Raw genomic sequence first — 11,749 nt, forward strand, 5'->3', positions numbered from 1 at the left:
TCTATAGTAGGAGGCAGCTCTTCTACAATATGAGGACGAACATTATTAACCACCGTTCGAACTATCTCCTCTCCGCCTTTAGATCCACGCACCAAGACGTGATCTGTTTCAGCAGCTGCACGCCGAGGCTTGTTGAAAGATTTGGGTGTCTCAGAACTAGTATCATTCTTACCCTTAGATTTGTACATATTGGGCCCATGTGAAACAGGCTGGCCCATTTCAATATTATATATTTCATTTTGCACCTGCACATTGGGACGCTTTCCTTTACTACCAAGTCTTGCACCACCCACATCTTCTTGGCCCACCAAAATTTCTTCATTTATTATATTATCCAGCCTATTATCTTGCTCATGCGTGTCCAATAACGCAAACCGAGATTGCCCCTGAGTGATCTCCTTGGATTTAGAGACATCAATTATCATGTCACCTCTACTATTACGCCCTTTATTCAAATTTCCATACTTATCCTGCCTGGCAAGCGGTCTACGCATCTTCCTCGTGGCAAGCATCCAAGGTCCAAAGCTCTCCATTATCTCCGGATTTTCAGGAATATTGTCTTTCCTATTTCGTAAAGCATCCACAATTTTCTCCGTACTTTCATGCGGAATAACCGACCTTTTTTCAGTCTCCACCGGAACCTGACCCTCACCAGACAGACACATATCCTTCCGATGTCCATACTTGCCACACCCAAAGCAAATCAGATGTATACCCTCATACTCAATGCGTCTGATTCTCCTTCTCAACTTAAACTTAGCAAGCAATGGTTTATTAATGTCCACCTCCACACATAAACGAGCGAACTTGCCACGAGAAGCCATAATAGTAGTATCATCCACCTTGATTGGTCTACCAATCTTCTCACCAACCCGCATAAGAAAGTCGTAATCATAATACTCAATTGGAAGACATGGAAACCGAACCCAAACAAGTAGATTCTCCAGATTATCTTGATTGGGGTCAAAATTTGGAAACCATTGTCGTACCGTAAGATAGTGGTCCAAGATCATCCATGGGCCCTCATACTTAGCATACTCATAATCATCTTTAGAAGAAAATTTGGCAAGGAAGAAATCATTGTCAATAGCCACCAACTCCAAATGAGCCTTTGGACGCCATAACGCCTTAATCTTCTTCAAGAGGAAATTGTACCCTATAGGTCTCCCTAGCAGCTTCACAATAAGGGTATGCTTCCATGGCCTCCGTAATCTAGCTTTTTCCTCCTTTGATACAGTTATCACCGGGCAATCAACATCCTCCTCCTCCACCATATCTCCATCGTCATCTGAGACACAATCATCTTCATCCTCTCCACCCCAAGTATGTTGTGGCCCATTATCAAACCCTATGAGCTTATCCTTAAAAGAAAGGTGATTGCCATGACTCCCGTCCACCGAAGCCTGAATAGCAACTATCTCCTCCTCGCGATTCACCATATCAACATCATGCACCCCGTCCTCCACCCTATCAAGGGTGGTTTTAACCTTCTTGTTGCTGCGCTTAAGCAGATCTCGTTCCTCTTGAGAGCGTTCCTCGCGAGAGCGTTCCTCCATTCTTTAAAGTTCAGAGATTTGTGTTCGCAACACCAACAATTTAGACTTTTTAGAAAAACTATAGGGAACTGTCTATAAATAGTCAAATACTGATGCAAGTAGGGATGAGAAGTGGGTCGGGCTGAATAGAACTTTGACACACTCTAAACTCGGCTCGGTTCTATTTTCGGAGGCCGGAGCTCAACAAATCAGAGTTTGGGCTCGGCTAGTGAAAAAATTCAAAGCCCAAGGCAGGCCCGTTCGAAAGAAATAATGTGTGGGTCTCTGTTTGGGTTGGGTTTTTTTTTTTTTTGAGAAGGTCTGTTAGGGGTTTTAAGCACAATGGTCTTGGGCTTCAATTCTGGGCGAATATCTAAGCCCAAAGAAGTGGATGGTATTATGTTGCGAGACATTTATTTTAAACAAAACCTTGTTAACGAGTTTGTACACGCATGTTAAGAACTGTTTCATATATGCCCATATATAGAGAGCAGTAACACTCACTGATTTAATCCTTAATTATTTATTAAGCAATCTTTAAGGCTATTGCTCTTTAGAACATCCAAATCTATCATAAATTCACCCCAATATATGTCAACAATATTGTATGATTTGAGTTTATTGGTTCACTATGGATACATGATTTTGTTATTCCTTAACCCAACTACTACAGGTCAAAACCTAACTCATTGGGTATAAGAAAATATCTTGTTGACATGTAAGATATGGGCTTACCCATATATACCATTTGGTTGGGACTTACCCAGCTGATGTGGTATTATAAGAATTATAGCTTCGTCATCTATACCGTATATGTATTTGATTTAACACGATTTACATCAATCGTGAAAATTCAAAATGACTCTTACATATCGTTAAATATTATAATTGAGCCTTTTTATATGCATATAAGAACACTGCCTATAAGGTTAAGGTGAAAGGAGTAGAGATTTCTCGATATCTGATGGAGAGAGACTAACGAGATTATTTCAACATATTTTCTTCTACATGTATTTACCATATGAATTACATATAAGTCATGTATGCAACTAGTGTGTTTGAAAATTTGAAATTTGAACCATTGACAAAAAAAAAAAAAAAACCCAATAAGCCATATGAATGCATGAAACAACGGGTCATTAATGGAGATGGTGAACTTGATCACGGTATATAAATATATAATTCTTAGCACAAGTTGGAGGTTGGGAGCTCAAGTCCCATGGATATTTTCAATATCGTTATTTACGAGATGGACCCTTATTCAACGATATGTGTCCCATGTGTTTCAATTGATTCATGGGATTACGAGGTCTTTCATGTAATCGAGGATTTATCAGTTAAATGTTTGATGGGTAATTGAGTGGGCTCCATGTTAAAAAAAAATATAAATGCATGAAAGATGATGATGCATGCATCGTATGATGCATACACGTCCCAAGTTAGTAAATTAAAAACAAAGTGGTGAACCTCATTAATTCACAAACCCCGGCCACGTACTTCAACTCATCATAAACTCTGCCTTTTATGTTTCTCCACAGTCCATCCATATACCATACCACTTATGTTAAGAACCAATTCTTAAATAAGTATTTACATAATAAAATTAACTTGAAAGAAATAACATGAAAATTTTATTCCTCATTTGTTTTTCAAATATTATTAGTTTTATATGAAACAATAGTGAATAGTGTTAATTGGCCTCATAACCGGACAGACTTGTATCTTCTCTACTTATCCCATAGCTTTAAAAACGTCTTTAAATGCACAAGTATACTAATACAACACGCCATTCTATTGCTGCATGGGATTTGGAGTGGGAGGATAATCAAGTGTTAATATTTTATTTATGCAAAGAACTCTCTTAATTGGTTGGATTATTATATAATGAGCCGACAAGTAGGGTGGACCACAACACTGCATAATTACAATATCTGACAAGAAGATAAAATAAAACTAGAACAAATAGTAGTATCATCCTGTGATGATAATTAAATAAATAATAATAATGAATAACAGAAGTAGAAGATAAATATTTAGAGAATGAGGAAAAAAAAAGGGAGAGAGAAATGTGATGTGGGGTTTGGGTGGAGGGAGGTGTCATAAGTCGCTGTCAGTCATAAATTAAGAGAAAAGGAGGTGGCCTTCACTGTCCCAAAGCGGGAAAAAGCACCATCACCAACACATCCCCCCCCCCTCTCTCTCTCTCTCTCTCTCTCTCACACACTCAGTGGGCGTTGTGGGTTGGGGTTTCTCCAAAGGGTTGTAAACATGGCTGCCTTTGGGGGCTTCTCCATCAGGTATGTATCTTCTTTCTTTCCTGCTCTTCTTGAATCTTTATCTTTAATGGAATGTATATGAGATAAAGTTAAGTAGTTTGGTCTGGGTTGTGTTTAATTAATTTGGTTTTAGGGATTACGTATCCAAGATGAGGGCTGTGGACGTGGGGAAGTGCTGGCCTTTCAGTGGAGACCCAGAAGAGTCCATCCTGCCTCCCATGGCCGCCCCCAAGTTCCGCTGGTGGTCCGACCATGCATATCCGCTGCCACGTCACCACCTCGATGAGGAGGACGACCCCAAACCCAAACTGGACTCACAGACACAGACTACTATGGGTACTGCTACCACTACTTCCCGCCCCCAGCTGAGGAAGAGGAGGAGGCCTCTGCCCAGACCCACCAAGAAAAGATCCATCCTTGACATTTTCGCTGTCTCCCCCAAGATCGAAAACCATTCAGTCAACAGAAACAACAACCACTCGAAGATGATGGAGGAGAAAGTTGATCAAATTTCCATTAATAAGACTAAGACTATGAAGAAAAAGCACAACTACTTCCTCATCAACAAGAAGATCAACAACAACAATAAGAACAAGCCTCCCCAAGAATCAATTGCTACCAAGGTACCTAACTAACTAGTTAATTTACGTTTAAAAATATATATTACATATATAAAACAATATTTAGTTTTGATTTATTCTTGAAACTATATTGACAACTGCTGGCTTGTGAAATTTGATACCATCCATAGCTGATGCTAGCTAATGATTACGATTTTGAGCAAAAGCAACAGTTCTCCAGTACTCAGTAGTACGGTAAATATGGGGTGGGGTTCTGCTATGTATCTTTTTTAACGCTGTCTGCTTGTAAAATTACCTCTCAAAAAGCTGTCCACTCCTCAACACTCGCACCAAACCCCCATTACTAATTAACTCCACTCACCCAACCAAAACTTGTTCTAGCTAGTTTGGGACTCTTCAACAATGTAATTATAATTACGTGGGTGTACATGCATGTTTGGGAGTCTTCAAGTTTGGATCCCCATCATTTCCATCTAACCCATAATCCTACAATTATGCGCTACATGCATGTACTACTCTATTTCTTTCTCAATTACCATCATCTACTTAATTAGCGCATTGTTCTTTCCAAATATTTAACACGAGACACCTACTTTTGTGTTTAATCACACATGGACTAGTTGTATGTCAGATCGATGTCTATGTTTTGAATTTTGATGGACTGATAAACAATTTCAGATGATAATTAAGTAGCTAATTGCTGCTCATTTCATTACATTTTTGTTGATAATTATTCCTAGATTCCTAGAAGGACCAGTGTCTTTAATAAATAATCATTGCCTTGCTAGTTTTTTTTTTTCGCAATAGATGATTAAATCCTTGGATGAAACATTTATACTATTATAAGCTCATAATATGGAAATTGGCTGTATGTGCTGTGTTTGAGGGATGTCCATCCCTACATTGATGTTTCTCGGTGTTATCTGAATCTCATGCAAGTCTGTTTCATTTTTCTTATTACTTAATTAGATGTCATTTATGATGCAAAACAGTGTCTATATGCATATCAAGATGATGTTTGGATGACTGGGGTTTCAATCTTTTTCGCCAATCTCTTCTCAATGCTTGCTTTATTCTGTTTCATTTGGTTTTAACTTTTTTATTTCTTAATATAGGAAGCTTTAGCTATCAAATTCCTTTTTCTTCCCTTTCTTCTTTTTTTCCTTCCCCTCATTTTTCAGATACAGTAATAAAAATGATACTTATGAAAATTCCGTCCTAGGCTATGCTGACTGTGTTTTAAAGTGTGAAATTTGCTGCAAAAACCCTCCTTTTGTGATTATTCTATAAGAACACTAAAGTGTGTCAAAAATTGTTAGAAAAAGGAAGAAATATGTTAACCAATTGAGAATACAAGTCCCAGAGTTGGTTTTAATTCCTGATAGACATATAATGCTGCTTCACTATTGGTGTTCAACTATTTTGGAAAATTACGTAGTGTGTATACTTTCATGTTAATTAATTGGCTAGGTTAATTTTCATAATAATATATAAGGCATGATAATACTTGGTACTGTATGGTAGCAGTATGTGAATGAAACTAACACAGGAGTCCAACCTGTTTTGTGATGGTCAACTTTTACTGCCTAAGTACAACAAAGCTAAGAAATTAGGGTTCATTAATTCTAAGTTTCAAACTTTTGGATTTATGAATCGAGCTATCAATATATGTACTTAGGACTAGTTTTATTTGGTCTCTCTATTTTCCCTCAACTCCACATAATCTAGCAAAATTTCCATATTGTCATATATATATATATATATATATATATATTTGTGTGTGTGTATATGTATATGTATATGTGTGTATGTATGTATGTGTGTATGTATGTATGTATGTATGTATGTATATGTGGAAAAATGTGTCGGTACATTTGTTTCACATCTTTTGCGGTTAGAAATATTAGAGCAATGCTAATCTTTGGTTTATACATTTATAAAAATTCCTTTAGTATGATGGCTAGTGGTATTTATGCTTGAATTCTACCTTTTTCTTTCAAAACTCATGGAGTAATTTATGAATTATTGATTTCTTTACGTTCAAAGCATTTTATGGCATGCATATTGGTGTTATAACCTTCTAGTATATTCCAGGAAAATAATCATAAGCTAAAACTGCCAAATCCAGCCAGTTTTATCAGAAACGTGAACGATTCATCATGCAGTTCAGGATTTGTGAAGAATGTTTCAGATGATAGTTGTATTGTAAGAACGAAATCAGGTGTGAAATGCTTATCTGCACCAAAGAAGCCGAAGAATGCTCAAAGAAGCAAAATGATTGCGAAGAAACAAAAAACAGTACTTCCTGTTCAAGGTGTTGTTAAAAAGAATGTGAGAGTTACTTCAGGACGGAAATTTGCTGTTCATGATGTGCATGATGGTCGACAGGTAAATGATTGTGACATTCAACATTTGGATAGGCATGCTAGGTTCTTAGGTGAGGATGACATTTGCGGTCCTGCAAAGAGAAATATTTCTTTCTCTGACCAAAGAGCAGGCCAATTATGTCCAGATGTCCCCATTCCTACACTAGAGAATGCCAAGTCTGCTGAACTTGATAAGGAACTAGTGATTATGGATGCAAATGGAACAGCTGATCATGTTTCCATTAGTCAGGAAATGGGAAGTGAGATACAGTCCGTTATTGAAAAGAATCACTTGCCTGATATCTGTGGTCATGTTGGGGTGCCAACTTTTCTGAAGCCCCATAACAGTTGTCAAGAAAAAGCGAGGCATTTCTGCAATCAACCTGTATGCCAAGGTCAAGATTCTTTTAATGATAAATTGTGTTTGTTTAGTTCGAGGAACCAAAGTACAGCATATAGGCCCTCATATACCGGCTCTGGAAAATCCAGTTCTGCAGTTCCAGAAGCAAATGATATTCCCTGCTTGAGCTTTGCTGTAGATGGTAATGATCGTAGAGATTCCAATTCCAATAAAAATTTAATTGATTATTTTCAATATCACAGGCGTGGGGCTGCTGCAACAGGTTACAGGCCTGCATTTCCGCTTGCCTTGTCATATGAGTTTGCAATAAAAGGAAATCCAAATTGGACAGTTCCATTTTCGACTGAAGCTTCCATGGATAATGTCAATAATGCTTCGGGGAATCTTCTGTCACCTGGGGAAGTATTGAGTAGTTTTTTTCAATTTCCAGACTGGAAACGAGCAATGAACTCAAGAGAACAGTGTGCCAATGAGGAATATTTTGGTTTGCCTCTCAATTCGCAAGGAGAGCTGATCCGTCTTAATTCCAGGACTAGCGGTGGGTGTACCCATCTGCATAAGAGCTTGAATACAGCTTCTCACTATAAATTTCCTTTGCACGAACTACTTCATCAGCGAAGTATGAGAGATCATTCAAGTGTGGAGATGGAGCAATTTACTGACAGAGTGCCTAAGAAAGATCTGATCAATTCTTTTTCTGCTCATAATCATTTGAAAGAGATCGTAAACATGCACATGCCCAGTAAAACAGGCTGTACTGAGTCGAGTGCTCCAAGAGAACTTACCAAAAAAAGTGCTCGAAGAGAAGGCGTTAAGAGTCCTGAGTCTAGGAGGGGAATGAACTACTCCAGCCACCCTTTGAATTCCGACCTGAATTTGACAAACTTCCCTCTCAATGGAAGTAGGCAATGTGACCCGGTTCCTAACCAACGGCAAAATGGATTGGTTCTGCCAACAGAAAACATAGATCACACAATGCTAAACATGTCTCAACTGACAATGCGATTAATGGGGAAGGATGTTGTGGTCAGTGGCAGTAGGAGAGAAATGCAAGAATTTGAGGACAATAGCATTTGGACTGATAAGGAAATCGTAGTGGATCATCTTCCAAAAGATGCCATAGAAAATTCTTTAGCGAAAGCACATTTTCAACTGGAGCAGCTTTTTAACCCATCAGACGGAATTCCTAGAAGAGCTCAAGTGCAGCCATTAGGAATGCAAGGCAACCAGCACACTGATGCTGGAGAACAAAGTTTCAGCCTTTCCTTTAAGAGGAATTGTGATCTTAGTTTACCCCCCTTTTCTCATCCTCACAGTTATCCTGCAATGCCTAATTGCAAGGTCAACAACTTCTGCGGGCCTTTTCCTTCTAGATCAGATGGTCCAAGGGTCAGCTCTCAGCTACCACTAGTGTTAACTTCTCAGAGTACCTATCGGCAAATAGGTGAAATCCCAGTTGAACTCAATCCCGTACAGAACCTACCTCATTCCGCAAGATCAGTAATTGGCTTCCCTTTCTTGTATCCACACTGTACAGAACAAGAATTGCCATTTTGGTTTTCCAGCTCTGCTAAGAATCTGCCACCGTGGTTGGTATGTGCTAGGCAATCGGAAACCATATCAATGACTACTCAACCTTTTCCTGATGTGGATGGTAAACAATATCCCTATTGCATGGATCCATTTTCAGTAGTTTCACTCCCTCAAAATCTGGCAATTTCTGAGTCATATGTGAAGAGTTCACTTGGTCCGGTACCGAACGTCCATCCTACACTTGCTAAAGTCATTCCAGTAGCCAAAATGACTTCCCTCGACTGCAGAAACACAGTCACAGCTAAAGAAAAAATGAGGAGCAAAGATCTTGATGTTGAAGGTTTTGATCGCCGCCTAAAAGCCAAGAAGAGAGCTGCAGCTAAACCGGATGATTCAGCAAGGCCCACAAAGTTACCAAACGGAAGTGCCATGTCATGGTCGAAAAGAGGACAATTTAGCAGTAAATTGCAGTGTAACGTAGACGTTCCGGCAATCAAGTCATGCAGAAATGAAGCATGTGGTGAACGATGCCACTTAAATGGGACTCAACATGATCAGCTTAGAACTTTACCTGTCATTGATTCGTCTAGAGCAGCAGATAATGCAGGAAGCGGGCCAGGTCCTATTAAACTTAGTGCAGGAGCAAAGCACATTCTGAAGCCCAGTCTGAGTATGGATGAGGATGTTGGCAATCCAACCTATTCAACTGTCCCCATTGTTTCAGTCACTGATGGTGGTAGCTTCTTCGAACCCCAGAACAAAAGAGGCAAAATTTTCAGATTTTAGGAGTGAGTATTTAATTCAGTAACTGTGTAGGTGTATATAATTTCTGCTGCATGTGAAATGTAAACTAATTAATTACTGACACAATCATGCATGTATGAACATGACAGGATCGAAGACTACTCAAGTCCAAGAGCTCTTGTTTTGGAATTCAAAGAAATTAAGCATCGCATTGTAATATGTCCAGGTGTTTCTGCTTTCAGTATTGCTGGTGGTGAATTTGCAGTTGAAGAGGCAGGCATTTGTAATAATTGTTTTTAGGCTTTGGCCAATGGCTTGGATCCGCGACATGAGGTCGTCTACGCTAATTTCTGTTCTTTTTGGTGTAGTATGTTGTGACTATATATGCAAGTTGTTTCATGTAATGTTTTTGGCATCACCTTCTCTTTCTAACTTGTGGCGTTTTTTTTTTCTTTTTTTTTTCCTGATAAAACTCTCTCATAAAATAAAGGCATGCAAAAGTGATCATCAAGCCGCCTACTCCCTCTGGCAACTTCACTCCTTGCTCTTACCCTTTTCTTTTTAGAAGCTTTACTCTTACAGATTTTTCAATAAACTAATATAGATACATATGTGTGGGTGTGGATTTTTCATCTTGTCTATGCTTTACGTCATGGGTTTTTGGCCCCTTCACGAGGCAATGAGATGACAAAATAACTCTTTTTTTCGACTGGTCTACGGGAGTAATTGATATATATTTGGATTCTCCACAGCACCCGAGATCTGATTTTGTGTGCGTGGAAACGACCAAAGTTTTAATGGTTATTTCACTTTCAAGTTGGTGTTTACAACTATTTCATAGAGTATTTTTTTGAAAAAATTTAATTAGTTTCTTTTTTCCTTAGTAGTCATGAGTGTAATTGTTGAAGAGTAGTTATATTGTGTAACCAATGAGAACTTTCGAGGGAAAATGAATATATTTTGAGTTAAAGTTGATTTGATAAGTTATATTATTTTGAAACCATTAGATAAGTATTGTGTGGCTCGGATCAAACAAATAGTAGGAATAGAAGCAAAAAAAAGAGAGTAACGGCATTTCTGAATCCGAGTTTTGTCTAGTCATATTTGTATGCGTGTTAAATTTTCACATCATATTATAGACTTATATACACCCATTTTCTATATATGTAATGAACATCAATTTGTCAAAAATATAAAATGTATTGATGATTCATAGTAATTGCAAACACCGTTGAAGCTTACTTAATTTTCTATTTGATGTTTACAGATGCCTATCCCTATATCTCTCTCTGCCTGTCTTCTATGTGCATGTGTGTGTACTTATAGATAAGAGAGAAATGGAGAATGGCTCTATGTTATGTATATATACGTACATTAATACATACACGATGATGACATGAAATTAGTAGGTTGAAGAGGCGGAGCTTAAGTGCTTCTTGGTTTCTCTTTCAACCTGATGAGAAATGTTCACAAAAGCCAAACGAATTACAAACATTATCAATTAATGAAATTATAAATGAATATAGTATTAGTTAGTGTACATATATGATTGTAATAATAAATACATTATATATATCTATATATATATATATATATATAGAGAGAGAGAGAGAGAGAGAGAGAGAGAGAGAGAGAGAGGTAGATCAGGTAGAGAGATTGTGTGTTCTTACGGCTTTGATAGCTCGTTCAACAGACTCTCTCGTCCATACTTATCAATCAACGTATTGAACAACAGCTTTTCTTGCGTCGAAAGTCATCATCTGAAGAAGTTTCCTTTGGTTCTCGATCGGAGTAAGCAGCGGACGATGATGATGACACGACTAGTCTGAGTCTCCCACCGAATCCAATAATTAGTAATATAACTTTTGACGACGTATCTCCTCTCCTGACGCGCTTCTCGTAGATATAAGCTAGCTGCCTCCTTGAAGCACCAACCACAACAGCAGCTTCATGTACCCCCACAATGAAAACCAAACTAGTATCTTGTAACAGGATCTATATCTATATATATAGCTCCAACTCCAAGAGAGGTATCAAGCTTGGGTCTATAATCCATTAAGTTAGCCATTGCTGCTCATCTAGGGTTGACGGTCTTTCAATGGCTCGCAGTTATGCATATCTGCTCATATATAATTCATCATTGAAAGCAAACTAATTAATGTTCTATTCATACATATATAGAGGACGATGTACCACAAGCATTTAACAAGTAATAATAAAAGATCCCAAAAATTAATATTCCAAGTATCCCAAATATTACATGTCACACAATGATTGGTTTAAACTTAAATGCAAGAGCCTAGACAAATTCACTCATTAATTATTTGACAAATCATATTTGGGAAACCATAAA

At 38.0% G+C, this 11,749-nt stretch overlaps 1 protein-coding gene across 1 annotated transcript; it reads left to right on the top strand.

Moving 5' to 3' along the window:
- Nucleotides 1-3,699: 3,699 nt before the first annotated feature.
- LOC119981734 lies at nucleotides 3,700-9,814 on the top strand. The gene is made up of 4 exons (XM_038824847.1): nucleotides 3,700-3,832; nucleotides 3,945-4,434; nucleotides 6,487-9,440; nucleotides 9,546-9,814. Exons 1-3 carry the CDS (start codon nucleotides 3,804-3,806, stop codon nucleotides 9,436-9,438), a joined length of 3,471 nt encoding a protein of 1,156 aa, XP_038680775.1. The 5' UTR covers nucleotides 3,700-3,803; the 3' UTR covers nucleotides 9,439-9,440; nucleotides 9,546-9,814.
- The last annotated feature ends 1,935 nt before the right edge of the window (nucleotides 9,815-11,749 follow it).

This window comes from Tripterygium wilfordii, chromosome 17 (assembly GCF_013401445.1).
Source record: "Tripterygium wilfordii isolate XIE 37 chromosome 17, ASM1340144v1, whole genome shotgun sequence".
NCBI lineage: Eukaryota > Viridiplantae > Streptophyta > Magnoliopsida > Celastrales > Celastraceae > Tripterygium > Tripterygium wilfordii.